At 39.7% G+C, this 20,000-nt stretch overlaps 1 protein-coding gene and 1 long non-coding RNA gene across 8 annotated transcripts in view; one reads left to right on the top strand and one right to left on the bottom strand.

Annotated features, from left to right (window-relative positions):
• Positions 1-20,000, bottom strand: part of SRGAP1 (SLIT-ROBO Rho GTPase activating protein 1) — a 179,038-nt gene that overhangs the window by 39,230 nt on the left and 119,808 nt on the right. The window contains exons 9-14 of one of the 4 annotated variants that reach the window (XM_031026587.2): positions 19,447-19,644; positions 18,875-18,959; positions 10,223-10,250; positions 5,717-5,750; positions 2,406-2,466; positions 2,017-2,094 (exon numbers count right to left, since the gene is read on the bottom strand). In XM_031026587.2, coding sequence (XP_030882447.1) covers positions 2,017-2,094; positions 2,406-2,466; positions 5,717-5,750; positions 10,223-10,250; positions 18,875-18,959; positions 19,447-19,644 — 484 coding nt within the window. The other 3 variants (XM_006731932.3, XM_081821991.1, XM_081821990.1) reach the window with 3 other exon arrangements.
• LOC145721826 (uncharacterized) overlaps positions 11,007-20,000 on the top strand; it is a 37,590-nt gene continuing 28,596 nt past the window's right edge. For all 4 annotated transcript variants that reach the window (XR_014145749.1, XR_014145748.1, XR_014145751.1 and 1 more), the window contains exons 1-3: positions 11,007-11,099; positions 15,614-15,734; positions 19,338-19,766. This is a non-coding gene — a long non-coding RNA (uncharacterized LOC145721826). The remainder of the gene's footprint in view (positions 11,100-15,613; positions 15,735-19,337; positions 19,767-20,000) is intronic.

Genomic DNA, 20,000 nt, shown 5'->3' with positions numbered 1-20,000 from the left:
AAAAAATTATTAGTTACATGCACAGTGCTTCTTTTTTTTTCTCTGAACAAAAATATGTTTCTATACTCACACGTTTCTTTATATACGTGTATCTTTTAATTACACTTTATGAAAGATTATATAGTACTAAAATTAAAATAATTGGTTTAGATACCCCAACCCATGATTAACCTAAAAATAGTTGGCCAAACAAAATAAAACTTTTTAAAAATCTTATGCTACGAAATAATCCCTTACAAGTTACCCAAATCTTAAAATAAAATATTGTGGGGACTTAGTTAAAATCTAATCTTAGCTTGACATGAATTCAAATACTACATTCTGTGTTTTTTATCCTACTGGGAAGAAGATACAATATAGACACAATATCAGAACTATTCTAGGGTGCACCTACTTATGAATACCTACAATTAAATAAATGCTTCCTCAAGTGGTACAGTGGCGTTCATGGTGCATCTGAAAGCTGCATTCAGCAGTGAGGGATTTGGAAATCAGACAGAGGAATGTGAAAATGTGCCCTTAATAGTACCAAGGGGTTTGTATAAAAAATAAAAACTTAAAAAATATATCACAAATATGAAATTATATTCTTCTTTATGGTAAGCAGTTTTAAAATGTACATAATTGACATGACTGTCCAACCCCCTCCCCGAGAATTAAATTGAGATAAAGTCCTTAAGAAACTCAACATAATATGCAGCCTTAAATCAAACTCCATTTTTAATTCACAGGTCTGTTCTAAAGTTCACAAAGATCATACATTTTAACTTTTTTTTTTGGCCTCTCCAGCAGCTTACTCTCAGGGACCTGTGATTCCTTTTTCTCCGCTTTCTCTGGCAAATCACTGAACACAAATTCACCAAAAAATATATATATATATATATTTTGCCCACCAAGAGAAAGCCTCACCCAAAGAGATCACAAACCAGTAACAAATACTAGGGGAATTTCTAATGAAAAATAATAAAGCATTTTGCCTGTGGTGACTGGCACAGGAAACTGATGCTTTATACATTTCAACTTATGCTGAATATGGTTCCTGTAAGAGACTTGGACCACTTCGCTGCTGAGGGGAGGCTGCTCTGCTCTACACATCCTATCAGTCAGAGAACTTAGAACAGGAAAAACCATCTGGCTCCAAGTTTACCTCTTCCACCAAGCTTTCAAACTCTCAAGGGCTCCCTGCCAAGGGAAAAGGGACAGAGAATGAGAGAAGGTTGCCCTGTCTCCATGCCATGATGCCCCTCACTCTGTATGTTTGGCTTGACTTCCAAGTTAGATGTATCCAACAGTAGACATGATAGAAATCATTATAACTGAGGTGAATTAATAACTAAGAACCACCCCTACACAGAGTTATGCATTTTCACTGATTATACCTAATCCTTACCCTGATCCTGGAATTCTGCAAATGATGAAACTGAGGCCAAAATAGGAGATGAGTAACTTGACTGAAATCAAATGATGAGTAACTGGAAGAGTGATTTGATTCTGGGTCTGCCTAACACTAAAGTGTATGGTTTTGCTAATTACAATGTGCAAAGTAACAGTTCAGTAGGATTTATTTGACAGCCAATGATGAACAAGAGTAAGGCCCAACTAAGGTCACAGGGAAGGAGTCTGGGGATGGTTAAAAGAGGAAGGAAAGCATTCCCGACATGCAGTTGGGATGAGTCACTCCCAACACCTACTAGGTAGGCTCAGGGCTATCCTGCCACTCTTCCAGAACCTTCTCATGGGTTCTCATGCCACTTTTGACACACATGCTGAGAATGATCAATGCCAGTCCTAAACCAGAATACAAAGCTCATATGCCTTTCTATACTTGATAACAAAGCCTTTCGATTTTGGCTTCATTTCTCAGCTATTCTAAACAGATTGTTACCTCAACATCTAAAATGAAGTGAATGCAAAGAGAAAGCTTTTGAAGATCTACAGAATGAGTATGCCACTTCACTCTAGAGCAGCTGATGGCTTTTTAACGTGGTTTGCTTATGGGTACAGACATGCAATTACCTCTCTCAAATGAATTTTTAATATCATTGACTTCCACCTGGGAACCAGACACTCTGAAAATCCCCTGATGTTGAAGACCTAAAGAGAATAGAAGATGAAGAGGATGAAAAACCCCAACACAACTGCTAGGTCCCCCTTTCCCTAATAATCAAATGTTAATTGAGAAGACACATTTACTGAAATACTCCTAGTGATTATTTTTTTTAAGTAAGATTTCAGGGGCACCTGGCTGGTTCAGTTGGTGGAGCATGTGACTCTTGATCTCAGGGTTGTGAGTTCAAGCCCCACGTTGGGTGTAGAGATTTCTTAAATGAATAAATAAATAAATAAATCTTTAAAAAAAAACAAAACCAAAAAACAAAATAAGAATTCCATAGTTTATGGTTTACCATAGAGATTGATGAACCGAATACAGCTTTCCACAATGAGAGGGATAATCTGTCCTGAGTCCTGGGTAAAGAGATGGAAACCAGTTAACCACAAAAGAGAGGCATAAATCACACATAATAACAAAGTTCACAGTTTAACCCTAATTAAAGAGTGCTTTTTACTCTTTTAGATGATCATTTCCAAATACTCCCCCCTCTAAAATATTCCACTAAGGCCAAAAATAAGATTATATTTAACCAAAGGTATATTTCAGTTCTGGAGCAAACCACATTAAATACATTTAATGCAATCCTGTTTCAATTTCCTCTGTTGTGCCTAGAGATGTCAAAGCTAATTCATCTGTTTTACTTATATTTAGGCTCATGTATCAAAATGAATACATGAATCACTCATTTTTCTAAGGGTTATTTATACAAGTAATTAATCTAATGGACCTAAAAAGAACTCCATGTATTCTAACCATAGCACCTTAGAACTGACTGGCCATACCAGTCACTACACACAGCGTTTTAGACACCCCCGGACCCTCTCTGTGACATCCTGAGAGTACACCATCTGGATGACAACAGTTATAAAAAAGCTTACATGCTTCCAGGTACATGATAGGAGGATTGCCTTCTACATGATTATAATGTGTTATATATTTATTTGGTTTGCATCAGAACTTACTCATCCTTATAGATTTTTCATTGTTATTTTTACATGTTTTAAGGATTATGAAAAAATGGCACAAATGCACATCCCATTAGATCTTGTTTTCTGAGGAAGGGAGAGTTTTTTGGCCTCTTTCCCCACATCTTATCATAGAGTCAGTGCACTCTACTGAACAAATGTGAATTCTGGAAATGTTTTAAAACATGTATAGGATGACAGATGAGATGAAGGAGCTGCTAAGGTCACAGTTAAATATGTATCAATGCCATGCACTCCATGTAGTTAAAGAAGGTTACTGACTATGGAGTTATTTTTCATGTACTTTGAAAGACTGCTCTTTCAGGAATTAGATCTTTATAGGAAACATGGAGGTTCAAAATGATTAACAGACATCAGGTACTAATTCATGAGGAATTTTATTCTGAAACACAAGAATTTGGTTGTCATAATATATGAGAACAATTCAGAATCTACTAACCTTTCCAATTAAGTAACAGGGGAAGGATTGGGAATAATGCAGCTGAGCCATTTAAACTCTTTACTATTCCTAGAATGGCTAATACACTTCTTGAGGAATAGTTTTATCAGTGTGTAAACCAGTTAATGCTTCAGTCACTTCTCGAGACTGTATTAAGTTTCTCTAATTAGTTAATTTGTTTTAGGGATGTATACTTTATTAATTTCTTAGAGAAGGTCCTTTAAGAATAAAAACTCTTTAGTGTGGACTAGTTGGCTCAGGAATAGCGATGTAATTACATCAACACTTACTGAACATGTGAGGGGATTTTTCTTTAAGATACAAGTCTGTTTTAGGGGAAGTAACCCTTATATGACGGATTCACTTAACACTGTAATCTAAAAGAGCAACAAATATTTAAATGTAAAGTGATAAAAGGAGAATATTAGTTTGCACCTCTGCCAAACTTAGTATTAAAACAAAAAGAAAGAGTAAAATGTTATTAAAAGAAAAATGTTTGCACTAAGAAGGTTCTAAATAAAAATGTCTTAAGTTTTCACATTATTCCAAAAACATTTTCGTCTTTACATTTACTCAGATAATCGCTAATCTTTTGCTTACCATCAGTATTTTATTCAGATACAATGAATTTTGTGGTCAAAAAGTAATAAGTGTGTGTGTTTTAATTTAATTTCATGGATGCCAGATGCTTTGGCAGAAAATAGTTTACAAGAAGTGAAACAATGGGCTGTGCTCCACCCACCATTCAAACAAACAAATAACAAACAAAAAGGGGGGGGGGTCCTTTTGTGCCTCAGTTTCCCCATGGGAAAAAGGAAAAATGGTTTGCTCTTGCTTTCTCACAGTGATATTGTGGGGACCTCAAGGGATGGAGCACTTCCCAGAAGGGCAGAGATCTCTGTATCCACTGTTTTGCTTCTACGACCAAAGATTCTTTAATATGCCATCTGGGATATGGAAGAGCTCACCTAAGTGAATTTCCCATGATAACTGGTTTACGCCTTCTTTAATACCTAAATTTGGTTTCCATTAATTGTTCTTAATGAAAAATCTTTTAAAAATATAATATGAGCTGTCCTATCATCTTAGGCAGTCATTCTTGTACTGTGTTATCAAATATAATGGAATCATACCCTTGTTTCTTTGAGCTTTTCTCTATTCCTTCTCTGCCAGACCATCAGCTGCATATCTCAGTCCTTTCATCTTATCTTTATCTTCCCTTCCCTCCAGCTAATTTGCCCCTGCTTATAAGCCTTGGGCTGGGAAGCTAGCTAATCAAATTTGACAATAATTTTATATTAAATTAGAGCCAACAAGGCTCTTTGGAGGCTTATGGCAGTGGGTTTGTGATTGCGATTTAGGTTGTCCAGTGGCTTTTCACTTAATGCCAAGGTAGGGCTTGTTTTTAAGGCTGCCAGAGGTTCTCAATCTCTCTCTGTATGTATGCATGTATGTATGTATGTGTCTGTCCGTGTGTACATGCCACACGCACATACACACATTTTTTCTTTTTTTTTTTTTAAAGATTTTATTTATTTATTTGAGAGAAAGAGAGAGAGACAGAGAAACAGCATGAGAGGGGAGAGGGTCAGAGGGAGAAGCAGGCTCCCCGCATACACACATTTTTTAACCATTAGAGCACATACTCGATAGAAGATCTGCCTTTAAAGAAACTAAGACATCTATAACATACTATTAAGGGAGGTTACTAATGATGTGATTTCCTACATAAATTTAGTCTTCAGAAACACTGGAGTCCATGACATAAAATGTTAGCCATGAAAGAGAAAGCTCTTCTCTTTTTTGTATAATTTTTCTGAGGGTCCATAATCCAGCATTAATGTGCATTGGGTATTTAACACTGACTTGCCTTAACAAAAGCCCTTGACTCAAATTTGGTACAATTGTCAAATATGTAATGTAAAAACTAAGCGTTTATCCACTTTTACTAGAAGAGACAATTCCTCTTAAGTCAGCGTTTGATTTCTATAACTCCTTTCTATAGTAAATAGGTAGAAAGCCATAAATAGTAAAGCCTATTTTTAAACCTAATTTCCAACTGCAAACATTTTTCTTTCAAAGACCTTAAAAATGTAATTAAAGCCAAGCACGATTATGATTTGAAAACGATACCAAGAGCAAAAGAGGCTGCGCCCTCGCCTCCCTGTAGCACTGTACCTGATGTCTCGCGTGTGAGTTCCTTCGTCCTCGGCTAGAAGCATTATCAGAAATACAGGATGAAAAAGAAGACAGAGTAAACACAGCAGAGATACAAGATACAGACTGCAGGGTCTTACAATTTATCCAATATAATGAATTCCTCAAGTCACGGGAAATCGAAACTCTTGCTGTGCTTCAGAGCTACCCTAACAATATACTTTAAAAATATATTTTGTGCCACCTAATTTGCACGAGTAAAAACAAAATATTTTATCAGGTAGCTCTTTTCCTCTTTGCACAAATTATGGCTTTTTTTTTTTTTTTTTAAAGAAAGAAAGAGGGCTTTCTCTTTTGCCAGCATAATACCCACATTTATTTCCTCTTCTGAAGGCACTCAAACCAAATATTCTTTCCTCTCTGACTTCAGGAAATATTATATTGATTTTCTGGGAAAGCAAAGAGCCCCAGGACAGACTTGGACATAATGACCTGCCTCCTTTTATGAGAGGCTGAGACCATTATAGTAAGAAGCGTGGAGATCAGCCACCCAGATGGCTGGTGCCAGTACCTTGACGAATGTTTCCAAATCCCCATTAAACAACTTAGCATTATACTGTGAGCGGGGTCTGGACTTCCTGTGTTTCTGGGGCTTAGGGGGAACATTTGGAGGCCTAAGGGAAGGGAATATAATTACTGAGCATGGCAGAAATCAAACAATAAATGAAATACCCATAGGTCACATCAAAATCACAAAACAGGATTTCTCGTGTGCCCTCTCCACCCCCACCCATGGGGGGAAAAGAGTCCTTCCCTTTTCCCATTTATTTACTTTTACTTATGTGATCAAAAGCGATACAAACTTCATTCAGACTACCCTTCTCTTGTATATTGTATATGACATTTGTTTGCTAGTTTGTTTAAAAATGGAACTGTGAGCTATCTGGCCAAGTGTTACAAACCCGACTGGCTTATGAGTCACATGGAAGACAAAGTGAGTCATAAAAATCAGGGCTCTTGATAAATCCCAATATGAGAAATTATAATATTTTTAGTTACAACATAATTCGTCAATGCAAGTAACGTCACATCTGTTCAGTATCCCTCAGATATTAATGGGGTTTTATTTTATGCAAAAAAGTAAGTATTAATGTGAAGTGAAAAATGAGTTTGGTTTCAATGTTTTCTCAGGGAGGGGGTAGATACAGGCTCATATGAATGACTATTTCTTTGTAACAAACTATCTCATCACTTAAATATTTGTAGAGCATTAGGATACACCCTTTATTCTGCTCTGGACTCTCCATCTCCAGTCTGCTTTGGTGGCTGAGCCAGTCTCTCTAACATACACACATCCGGTGCCCCACGTACTCCATTCAGACCCTGCATCATCTTGCTCTGTCATGGAGAGAGGGGGCCTCTTCTGTCCTCTTCCTCTAGAGCAGAGGGCCAGAAGTACCTGACTCAGCTTCTCCACCTGTGCTGAATGGTACACTGGAAGAAGAGTCCCAGCACTGTTCTCCAGACATTCCAATTTTAACTCCTTCTTCATTGGAAGGCTTATATGAAGGCATACATCATCACACTTGGAAATTAGGTAAAGCCCTTCATTATGCTGCAAACTGTCTAGGAAGAATTACCTTTTTAGTTCACTGGCATTCAGAAAGGCCAGATTAGAAACAAAATCCTAAGAATATGAGGAAGCCTGACTAGATTCATAAGATATTACCACATTCTTTAGCTATCAAGAGAGGTAGGGGAGCAAAGGTGACAGCCTTCCATAGCCAAATTCTAAGACTCAACCAGCAGGTGGGCTCAAAGGATTAATGGGTGTATAGTGAACAGCACCTGAAGCCCCATGTGCTTGAGAGGTTAAGAGGAGTTTTTGCAAGAGTCTAGAAGTGAATATGGAAACTTCTACCAGGCAGTCTATCACGTCCTGCCACTGGTGAAATTCCCGAAATCTCTTTTATATACTGAATTCTAGGCTATTCACAGGGGAAAGGATCTGGTAGGCATAAAAACCAAAACAACTACCCACCAAGGAGTTTTTTAACCTTATGTGATTGATTTCATCCACTCTTTTCATTATAAGTATTTTTTAAAGATTTTTAAAAATAATTTATTTTAGGGGGTGGAGGGGAGGGTCAGAGGGAGAGGGAAAGAGAGCCTCAAGCAGACTCTACACTCAGCACAGAACCCAACGCTGGGCTGGATCTCACCACCCTGAGATCACGACCTGAGCCGAAACCAAGCATCAATACCCAACCTAATGCACATGCAGGTGTCCCTCATTATTTTACAAGTGTTTTAAAATGTAGACTTTATTTTTATTCAGGGATGGTGAGGCCACCAGATCAGAAGCAAAGGCCATTGAAAAGACAGTTTGTTACCCACACTGCCCAAGAGGAGGGGGCAGGCTACTCCACGGGGGAGGGGTACATGGGGAAGCACCAGAGTAGATGGGGAGGCAGAGGGCGTTCGGGCAATGCTGTGGTTTCCATGGGAAGGAATGTGCGAGGGAGGGTAAGCAGGTTTAGGACTGGCTAGGTTGAGTAAGTCTGGGGGGCTCTGGGGAATAGGGACTATTCCCAGTTGTCTGGTACACCACACCACAAAGTGTGGTGATCAGGGAAGGGGGAGAGTGACCTTGAATGTGAAAGCCCGATAAAGGATGCAGTTGACAGTATGCGTCTGGACTGGTTGGTCTGCACACAAAAGGCATACTTGTGAGCATGACCTATTTCAATGAATTGGCTAACCTTGGGGGTAGTAGTCCCTCCAAGGTCAGCAAGGCCCCAAGACATCAAAGCATTCAATAGAGAAACCAGAAAACATGGTTATTACAAGGTCCAGCAGTGCTGCACACTTGGTGAGATCTGGAGCCGCTGACGAAGCTAAGGGGATAAGGACACAGACTCATCTCCTTCTGTCACCGACTCAGTCAAGCAAATCTTGCGGCTGGAGCCAAAGTCCCTTAGCAGAGCTAGATCATTGTCCCTGCATGACCGAGAGAAGCAGTGTAGCTCCTGGTTGGGGCACGTGAAGACCTGTCTCTGGAGTTGTCTACCAGAGGCCTGCAAGTTGCCTCTCCTGGCGATTCTAAAGTATGAGGCGAGTGTGACGACAATACCCCTGGGAGAGAAACCTGACAGGAAAACAAAGTGCCGGAGCGCTTATCAAAGTCCTTTCAGTGGCAGAGGCGGCTTCTCAGGCCCCTGACGGCACCGGCTTTCCTGTGCACTCATCCGGTGAACAGAATCAGGGCCGCGCCAGCCAACCCTGGAATGGTATGGCGCGCTCTGGTTTGCCGGCCCCCAACGACTTGCAGGTAATCCGGCTCCTGTGTAGGACGCCCGTGTGGATGAGAGGAAGTACAAGTCAGGTCGATGTGCGTATCTACTCTGTTTGGCAGTGACAGTTCTCATTGCAAATTCATGTATTTGCATTCCTTTCTTTTAAAAAGAGATCTTTTTCGAAGTGCTTTACGTTATATAATATAGAGACAAAAGTAGAACAGTTGGTAGCACAGGGATCATATATATGAAAAAAGCTCCATAAACTGCCTATTACTACGCAGAAGTAATACTCCTCTTTGTCACTGACACGGGGAAGGAAAAAAACCTCAGTATTTCCGTGAGGTGCAGACAAGTCACTAGCTGTATCCTTCTAGTTGGTTCACCAAGAAGAGGGCTTCCTTTTTAATAAATTGCCCAGCAGGAACATTATAGAGCCTTGAAAATCAGCTTGCCAATTACTGCAAAACACCCCCCCCCCACACACACACCCCAGTGTTCTAAATGCCTCTCACCTCAAAGAGAACTCAGCTTCAAGAGTGCAATGTCTAGCTATGTCAATTAGAATAATTTCTGGCTATTACACAAATGCTGGCACAGAAAAATAAAAGTTGCAACCTTTCCCCAACCCAAATCAGAATCTGCTTCCAAAAAGCTTTTCCTTCTCAGCGATAGCTTCAAAATCCCTTTATGAATGAAGAAAAAAAAAAGAAAGAAAAAAGTGCAGTATGCTGTAATATTAAAAGTTAAATCTTTAAAGTGAACCCAAAGGGGTAAGAAGCTAAAATCCTGAGTATTTGGTATAGTTCTAAGTTTTATATGACATAAGGAAAAGTAGGAACAGAAAGTAACTGATCATGCTTTCTATTTGCTAACACAGTAGATATGCACATAACGTTGCTTATTAATTAAATGATCAAATCAGACTATTTCTAGAAACTGAAAGTGTTTTTGATTAGATAAACCAAGCCCATTCGATTTAAATCTTTCTTAAGCAGTCTACTCGTTAAAGAGCTTCACAATTACACTGGGAAACCCTCAGATCTGCCAGAGCAAATCTGGTTTTGTGAGAACCCCAAACATTTCATGTTACTATGGTTTGTCGAGAGTCAAAACGATCTTCCATGTTCATTAACAAAATTCATTCATTCTTGCAGCACTGAACGGTTGCTTGTTGTTAAGGGGAAAAAAAAAGAGTGAGACACAGAGTTACGATAAAATATTTTCCTACCTTGTAGTCATATATTCAGCTCTATGACCTGCAGGAAAAAAATTAAAATAAGTAAATGGAATGGAATTGGTGGAATGCACTTGGTAATCTTTTGTATCACCTGTCCCTTACTTTTAGATGCTGAGTTTATAATAACTTACACATTTTATGGTGGAAAGCATGAGGATAGCATATCATGATAGACAAATAATTCGAAGTAAACATTTCATAAAACCTATACCTAAAATTTAATAAATCCTATAGATTGGAGGAGAAACATGTTTCACTTGGCAATTTGAGGCAGGAATATTTGTTATTCAGAAAACATGAAACAGCTGCTTGATCTTAACTGTAAGGTTAACAAAGAAATACAGATAAAACACATCGAAGGTTCGGATGTTAGTTATTTCCTCTGTCTTGATAGATACTTGGGTTAGAAGGTAGTCAGATAGGGTGGGAAAACTCAATTTCCTTTATATTAAGTTGGTGTTCTTTCTGTAATATGCAGTCAGGTGAGAAGTTGCATTTTATAATCAGAAATGACACTGGCAGGTATTAAGTACAAGGACATTAAATTATGCTACATTCTACAACCTGTAAGCTAACAGCCTTTCAGAGTTCCCTGTCATTTAAAACATGAGTTTCTTATATCTTCGGGCTTCTTGACTGGTTTTAAACATTGGCTCTGTATTTTCGTAGTGCTCCTACAATCTGTGCTAATTCCAAGTGTGAAGGTGGCTGTGGTTGCTGTCTGCTCTTTCTCACATTTCGGGTGGAGCTGTGGGAGGGGTTTGGAAGAGAGAACCACTCCACCGGTTTGTCTGCAAAATGACGTTGTGCTCCTGAAAGAGCCTGAAGTTACGGCTAGCAGAGAAGGCTCACGCTGCAGCACAAACAGGTACGCCCAGCCCATCCTATCAGTGATTCAGATTTGTGGGACGAGGCCAGTATAACATCTGTAGAGAAAGCTGGCTTGCTGGAAATGGTGAATGAACCCTCCAGGGCAACAGAGTCTTTTACTCTATTACCTGCTTTTGAAGAGTAAGAAACAAAGGATTTGATTAATGTTCTATTTGTTAAGGGGGGGGGGTGACAGTTAATATCAGAGAATACCCTCCTCAACCCAGACTCAGGCCACTGTTAGGTCTACTAGAATCAGTGCTGGGCCCTGACTCGGAGTGGGGGTGGGAGGAAAGGGGAAAAATCTGGTTTCCCCCACTACCCAGTTCTGTATATCCTTTAACTCTAACTCCCTTCCTTCTTCTGGCCTTTTGCTATTTTGCGGGACAAGAAAAAGGAGAAGGTGGACAGAGAACTCCAGAATAATTTCTAGCTGTTCTTAAGTGGGAGAGATGGTTTCCTAGGAAGTGGTGTCTTCCAGGATATCCTTCAGCAGGAAGCTGGCTGTACATGATTAAAGCACAGAGACAAGACAGGGCTGGAGATTAAGATTTGACAGTCACCACCATTTAGGTTGTTCTGGGGCCACGGGACCTAGCTGAGATCACGCAGGGTGAGTCAGGAGAATGAGCAAAAGGTTCTCTGAGGACAGAGAAATTAACAGCCTTGTGCTGTACTGTATTCTGTCATGCTGCATACTTTATTCTCACAGAAGTATGACACAAAATATACTACTAACAACAATAAAAACAGCAATGATGTCCAACACTTGGACACTGTTCTAAGCACCTTCTATACATTAACTCACAATTTTCACAAAACCTTATAAAGCAGGTACTGTTATTTTTATTTTATGGAAGAGACCAAGCATATAGGAGGCAAGTTACTGTGACTTGCTCAAGGTCACACTGTTAGTATGTGACGCCTTTGGCCCTAGGGTCCAGGTTTTTTTTTTTTTCCACCCATAAATATACAAATCTTTTTTATTTTTTAAATTTAAATTCAAGTTAGTTAATATATGGTGTAATATTGGTTTCAGGAGAATTTAGTGATTCATCACTTACAATTAACAGCCAGTGCTCACCCCAGCAAGTGCCCTCCTTAGTGCCATCACCCATTTAGCCCATCCCCCACCCACCTCCCCTCCAGCAACCCTCAGTTTGTTCTCTATAGTTAAGAGTCTCCTATGGTTTGCCTTCCTCTCTGTTTTTTATCTTATTTTATTTTTCCTTCCCTTCCCCTATGTTCATCTGTTTTGTTTCTTAAATTCCACATATGAGTGAAATCAGATGATATTTATCTCTTTGACTGACATATTTTGCTTAGCATAATACCCTCTAGTTCCATCCACATTGTTGCAAATGGCAGGTTTTCATTCTTACTGATGGCTGAGTAATATGCCATTGCATATACATACCACATCTTTATCCATTCATCGGTTAATGGACATTTGGGCTCTTTCCCAATAAAATAATTCGGCTACTGTTGATAATGCTGCTATAAACACTGGGGTACATGTGCCCCTTCAAATCAACATTTTTTTATCCTTTGGATATATATCTAATGGTGCAATTTCTGGGTCTTTGAGTAGCTCTATTTTTAACTTTTTGAGGAACCTCCCCACTGTTTTCCAGAGTGGATGCACCAGTTTGCATTCCCACTAATAGTGCAAAAGGGTTCCCCTTTCTCTGCATCCTTACGAACATCTGCTGTTTACTGTTGATTTCATCCTTTCTGACAGGTGGTAGGTTTTGATTTGTATTTCCCTGATGCTGAGTGATACTGAACATTTTTTCATGTGTCTGTTAGTCACTTGTATGTCTTCTTTGAAGAAATGTCTGTTCATGTCTTCTGTCCATTTCTTTACTGATTATTTTTTGGGTGTTGATTTTGATGAGTTTTTTTTTTTTTTTAAGATTTTATTTATTTGACAGAGAGAGACAGCGAGAGAGGGAACACAAGCAGGGGGAGTGGGAGAGGGAGAAGCAGGCTTTCCGCTGAGCAGGGAGCCCAAAGTGGGGCTCGATCCCAGGACCCTGGGACTATGACCTGAGCTGAAGGCAGATGCTTAATGACTGAACCACCCAGGTGCCCCAATTTTGATGAGTTCTTTATAGATTCTGGATATTAGTCCTTTATCTGATACGTCATTTGCAAATATCTTCTCCCATTCCATAGGCTGCATTTTAGTTTTGTTGATTGTTTCCTTTGCTGTGCAGAAGCTTTTTATCCTGATGAAGTCCCAACAGTTCATTTTTGCCTTTGTTTCCCTTGCCTCTGGAGATGTGTCTAGGAAGAAGTTGCTGAGGTCAAGGTCAAAGAGGCTGCTGCCTGTATTGTTCTTTAGGATTTTGATGGTCTTCTGTCTCACATTTAGGTCTTTCATTCACTTTGAATTTATTTTTGTGTATGGTGTAAGAAGGTGGTCCAGTTTCATTCTTCTGCATGTCGCTGTCCAGTTTCCCCAACACCATTTGTTGAAGAGACTGCCTTTTTTTGATTGGATATTCTTTCCTGCTTTGTTGAAGATTAGCTGACCATATATTTGTGGATCCATTTCTGGGTTCTCTATTCTGTTCCATTGATCTCTGTGTCTGTTTTTGTGCCAGTACCATATTGTCTTGATGATTTCAGCTTGTAATACAGCTTGAAGTCTGGGATTGTGATGTCTTCCTCTTTGCTTTTCTTTTTCAATATTACTTTGGCTATTTGGGGTCTTGTGTGGTTCCATACAAATTTTAGGATTGTTTGTTCTAGTTCTGTGAAAAATGTTGGTGCTATTTTGATCAGGTCTGTTTTAATTCTAGACCTGAGCTCCCAAGTAATATATCGTAAAAATATAAGTCTTATTCCCCAGCAAATACTTTGAAAGATCCTAAAAAGAAGGGTAGGGATTATGGCTTACACTTCTGTCTCCCCCATATGGCTAAAATCAAATACAAAATGCTAAAGATGTACTAGATTATATAACACACATTAAGTTAAAATTATATAACACACATTAAGTTAAAAATTTAAAAGTCCTGGGGCGCCTGGCTGGCTTGGTCAGTAGAGTGTGCCACTCTTGATCTTGGGGTTGTAAGTTTGAGCCCCATGTTGGGTGTAGAGATTACTTAAAAATAAAATCTTTAAAAAGTAAAATAAAAATTTAAAGTATCTAACAAAATTAAACTGGATAATGGAGGTTAATCACTTTCAAGGGATTCAATGATAAAGACACTAATAACTCCTTAGAAATGAAATGTTTTCTAGAACTTTGAAGTTTTGCTACTTTTGTTAAAATATCCCAAGCAAAGATTCTCTAGATTTAGAAAAAGATCACATATTAAATGGCTTAAAATCATTTTGCTCCATCCATCCATGGTTAATAGTATGAGATAAAAAATTAAAAACCTATAAAAGAAACATTTTGATTAATGAGCCAAGAGCAAGCTTCTCAAGAACTATCATTCATAGTGTAACTGCCACCACCACATCCATCGTTTTGTTCAGCTAATAGTACTGTGCCTCAACTGATGAATGAGGTTTTATTTTTTAATCAGTATCATCATTAATAGATCAATAACACACAAGCTTAGAAGAATCTGCTTCCCCGAGAAATGTGAAAGCTTCCAGTGGTTTGAGGATTAGATTTCAATCACTTTCTTTGGAAGGCTATTTAATTATTAAAAACAACAGACAATTTCTTCCCTCACCCCCCTCCCCATCCCACAATATAAGCCATTTGGAGGCAAAAAATGACCCATGATCCAGGATTATCTTGTTCTTGCTACAAACACCTACTTTGACTATTCCGGTCATTTCACTTGAGAATTAAGAAGTGAATTATTTTTCATTCTCAAATGTAGTTTACCACCACAGACTAAAAGGGAAAACGAAAATACAGTGTGGTGGCAATCTGAGATTAAAAAAAAAGAAAACCCAACTAGATGAAATATTTAAAATGTGCACAGCTCAAACTGGACAGAGGCACCCGGAATTGGGTCCCTAATGAATGACTGATAAGGACTCCTGGCATTACTTTTCAGTCCTTTTTCTTCCTTAAGGATACACTGCTTTTCTAAAAAACATAATTATTCACAATCAGCTTCTCTTTTAAAAGTATGTTTGTGCTCCTACTCAAAGACAGACAATGGATTCAATGACGATAAGCCATTTAATTTCTTTGTCAGAAAACTTATGCCCAGGACTAGAAACAATCTAACATGGAACTCTGCTTCCAGTGTCAGATTTTCTGTGTTTAGTGAAAACTGCACTGATATTTACACCCCCTTCCCCTTAACTCCAAATGTTGCACATAAAGAAGCCAGTGTGAACATGAAGGCTTATTAAAAGAAAAAGAAACAATTTCAGTGCCTCAGTTTTACTGATGTAGATCTCATTTACTGTGTTGATGTAACTTCTCCAAATGAAAAACAAATGACATCACTTTATAATGGTGTTGCTGAAGGATGATGAAGGTGATGACTTTGGTCTTAACAACTCATTATGTGTTTCTTTTTATTTCAACAGTTTTCAGAGATGTGGAATTCTGAATTTTGACAGTGCGCCTTTAAGAGCCCAATCTAGTTGCTTCACAATGTTGTAAATCAAAGGACTTACTGGGCCTCTGGTAGGCTGCCAAAAGCAAGCGGTAAGACAGGCCAAACACATGTCTGTAGTTACAGTTTCAGCTGTGTACGATCAACTGCTAAATCCCTGGGTTAGGCCCTATTTGTTTTACTACGAAGGCAGTTTTTGCAGCAGTGAGTCTAGTATAATTCAGAGATGTGATCTCTCTATAAAAAGTCACGACTGTCCCCAAACACACCATCGAATCCTGTGCTACTAACCTTATTTCACTAAGCCCAGACTTGGATTCCTTCAGAAGGACTCCCCGATTATCTCATTGTGGGACAGGCACCAGGAACTTTCCTCGTCTCTTTTGGTTTAAGCCTATTAACTCGAACAGGGCTTGCACGGAAGGACAGCAGGCTCACAAGGGCTGAGCTAGAAGGTGGGGGCAGGCTCACCCTTTCTCTGGGCAACGCTGCCAGCAAGAAGCCCAGGCAGTGCCCGGTGTGTGGTGTGCTGCCAAGCCTGCACGTGGGGCAGGGCTGGGGGGCAGGAAGGTTTGCAGCGTGTGGGCAGAGGCTAGTGTGTCTGAGAACCATCCAGTTTCTGAATAAATCCAATCTGCTGAAGGCCTGGTACCCCTGAACCCGGCTTGTGTCACTATGATACTGGAACCCAGTGAGAGAAATTCCAAGATAAAGAAATCCTGGCTCAGAGTTCCCAAGGTACAATACAGCTTTACACAGTACAGCAGCTAATGACGGAATCTGGCATATGGAGTCAGTAAGTCGCTAAAATAGAGCCCTATCCAATAATGCCATGTAAAATCGTATGAACCATGAGGGTTTTCTCTCCAGGAGACGTCGGGGAATCTATGTAGAATGAGTATCATAAAAGTTTCAGAATGGGACCCCAAGTGAATTAACACATGTGTCTGCACGCATGCCAAGAATGAATTCACCCACTACTTAATTGCGTCCAACTCACGATTTCTAACGTGGTATCCAGTCCTCAGGGAAGGGCTTTGTGCCAGTAAGCATTTGTCAAAACACTTAATGATAATTTATGCTTTGGGACCGGCACCTGACCTTGGGGGCATCATTGAAATATCAGGCATTTTGTGGTAGGTGGGAAAAATGATCTTACATGATACTATGAAGGAGAAAAGAAAAAAAACTGGGACATGATTGTTGAGGTAAGACAACTATTCAAAGGAAAAAAAAAGGTTTTTTAAAAAAAATTCCAACTTCCATTATAGAAGAGTTGAAAACCTTGTACAGGGCTACCCTTCACTGAGATTTCCCAACTGTTAACATTTTGCCATATTGGCCTTATTTCCTTTTCTCTCCCTCTCTATCTTTTCTCTTGGATCGATTGAAAGTAATTTGCAAATATTATGATACTTAGCAAACATTTCTTTTTTTTTAACTTCAATTATGATTTTCATTTTCTTAATATTGCCACTTTAAAAAAAAGGATTTTTATCTATTTATTTGACAGAGAGAGACAGAGCATGAGCAGGGGGAGCGACAGGCAGAGTGAGAGGGAGAAGCAGGCTCCCCGCTGAGGGGAGGGATCCCAGGACCCTGGGATCATGACCAGAGTTAAAGGCAGACGCTTAACCGACTGAGCCACCCAGGCGCCCCTTAGCAAACATTTCTTAAGAATAAGAATCTTGGGGCGCCTGGGTGGCTCGGTTGGTTAAGCGACTGCCTTCAGCTCAGGTCATGATCCTGGAGTCCCGGGATCGAGTCCCGCATCGGGCTCCCTGCTCGGCAGGGAGTCTGCTTCTCCCTCTGACCCGCCCCCTCTCACGCTCTCTATCTCTCATTCTCTCTCTCTCAAATAAATAAATAAAATCTTAAAAAAAAAAAAAAGAATAAGAATCTTCTCCTTCATAATCATACCACCACTGTCATATCTCAGAAAATGAATTCAATAATGTCATTTAATATACAGTCTGTCTATATTTAAATTTCCCCAATTGTCCTTAAAATGCCTTTTGTAACTTGCTTTTTTGATTCAAAATCTAATGAAAGTTCACATATTGTGTTTGGTTATTTTATTTAAGACACTTCCTAGTAGTTTAAATGTTAATTATTTTTCTAAATGAAATCAGCCTTTTATCTTAGAATCTGGCATCCTAACTGTAATACATGGAGCCTTAGGTCATGATGACCTTTCTCCGAGTGCTCATTCCCTGAGGATAATGTGTCCTTTGGAGGAAACCAGGAGATAAGGTGATGAAAAAACCGCCTTGTCTGTAGGAAGGTTCTAGAATGGTAGGGGGAAGAGGTCAAAGAGCAGCAGTCTCTTTTTGGCCTGAGTTACACACCTTTCTCCCCTCATTTCCCACTCCCATCTGTATTGTCTTTCACTTTTTATAACTTCTGGCAAGATCTAGTGTGAATAAAAGATAAAGTTACAGACTATGAGGCACTTAAAAAAGGGACTTTGCTTGTCTTTATTTTTTCCTTTTAAATTTCAAGAAGATTAAAAGAGAAAGAGTAACATTTACACAGTCCCTTTTAAAATATAATCCTTTTTTCCCCATTGTTTTTCTCATCTGTAAAAATGGGGAAAGTTATAGCCCAGCTCAATATATAGTTTAGAACAATGCCTAGCACAGAAAAAGCCCTGTAGAAGTGATAGCTATTCTTGCGTGTTATTATTAGCTACAGCAGTATACTTCATTAGATTTTTTTTCTCAAGTAAAATCAATGTCTATGGAAAGAAAAAAAAAAAAGTCGCCCAAACTGGTTTAACTGGTTCCTAGAGTCCACGAAGGCATTAGATGTGACAATAAATACTGGCCCACTAAACCAAAGGGGGTGGAGCTGGAAGGTTGGACAGGTCCCAGAGGGTAAGGAAGCAGTGGTTGGGAGGTCAGCAGGTGGGTGCAGGTGCAGCTTCACCCAGTCTCCTCCCCATTAGGGGCACCAGGTGTTAGAAGCACCAGGCTGGGCAAAGTGTTCCTTAGGAGTCTGGGCTGGCTTTTCAGCCCTCTGCAGATTTCACTATTCTTCCTCAAGGTTATTAGCAGCAAGCTAGAGTTCCAGGGAGAACCTGATTATTACAGTTACAGCAAAAGCCCAATCTAAACAAGCAGTGTTCTCTGCTTCTTAAAACACAAATCCACAACTCACACTCTTCATGGAATAGCTATGTGACACAATACAAAATCCATGTCATCCTCCCTGTCTGCTTCAAATAACTGACCTTCTCCAAGGGTCCTCTGCAACAAGTCATGTTTGGCTTGAAGTTTTGTGATGAGATTACTACCTTCCAAATATTCTCTGAGTTTCTGCAAAAGGAAAGATTCGTTTTTAACTTAAAATATATTTCATGTCAGGGAACTTCCCACAGGATATCTAAAATCCAGCCACTTTTACCTGCTAGATTCTAGAACCTTGCTACTCCCGAGTGCAGTCTGATGCAGACCAGCATTATCTGCCATCATCTGGGAGCCTATCAGGGATGCAGACTCCCAGGTCCCTCCTTCCCCAGACCTACTGGAATCAGAACCTGCATGTTAACAAGCTCTCCTGGTGAAATGTATGTACGTTAAAGTTTAAAAGTGGTCTTAGAGCAGCCCTCTTTAAATCTGAGGAACTTTTACAAAAGTACTAACTCCTAGATCCTATCTCAGACGAACAGAATTGGGAACTCCGAGGGCAGACAGGAGTCTGTATTTTAATAAAGAACCCAGGTGATTCCAATCCAACTCTAGAAGCTGTGTTTGGGGACCCCAGATCTGAGCCCCAAGAGCGTCTGGGAAGCGACAGACGTACCATGAAGTAGAACTGCTCCGTCTCCTGCTGGTTTGCTCTTCTCTTGGCAATGCTGGGCTTACTCAGGTAGGTCTCGGAGACCGTGGACTTCACAGACTCTGTGGAACGGCTGTGCTGGAAGCATTCAGAGACATCGTAGTCCTCGATGGTGACCATATCTTGTATGGTCTGCAAGGTGGCTTCGGTCGTTTTCTTAACCTGGGGACAGGAACACATTTCTCCTGTTACCACATGATTTCGTGGATCCCACACTCAGAATCTACTCTGTCAGGCAGGGGTGAAGACATAGGCCCTGCCCCAAGAAGAGGAGAGAGAGACAGGTAAACAACAACCACTACCACCAACATGAAGAGAGGCTCTCTTTAACATCATTCTCAAGAGGATATTTCTGTGTATTTGGATCCTTATAAATCTCATGTATCACTGGGTACTCTCTCAATTACATTTTTTATTTATTTAAAAGATTTTATTTATTTATTTGACACAGAGAGAGAGAGAGAGAACACAAGCAGGGGGAGAGGGAGAGGGAGAAGCAGGCTCCCTACTGAGCAGTG

This window comes from Leptonychotes weddellii, chromosome 5 (assembly GCF_054177405.1).
Source record: "Leptonychotes weddellii isolate Sample4059 chromosome 5, ASM5417740v2, whole genome shotgun sequence".
Taxonomy (NCBI): domain Eukaryota; kingdom Metazoa; phylum Chordata; class Mammalia; order Carnivora; family Phocidae; genus Leptonychotes; species Leptonychotes weddellii.
Note: the sequence above shows the minus strand (reverse complement) of the source record. Positions and strands in the feature narration are given on the sequence as shown.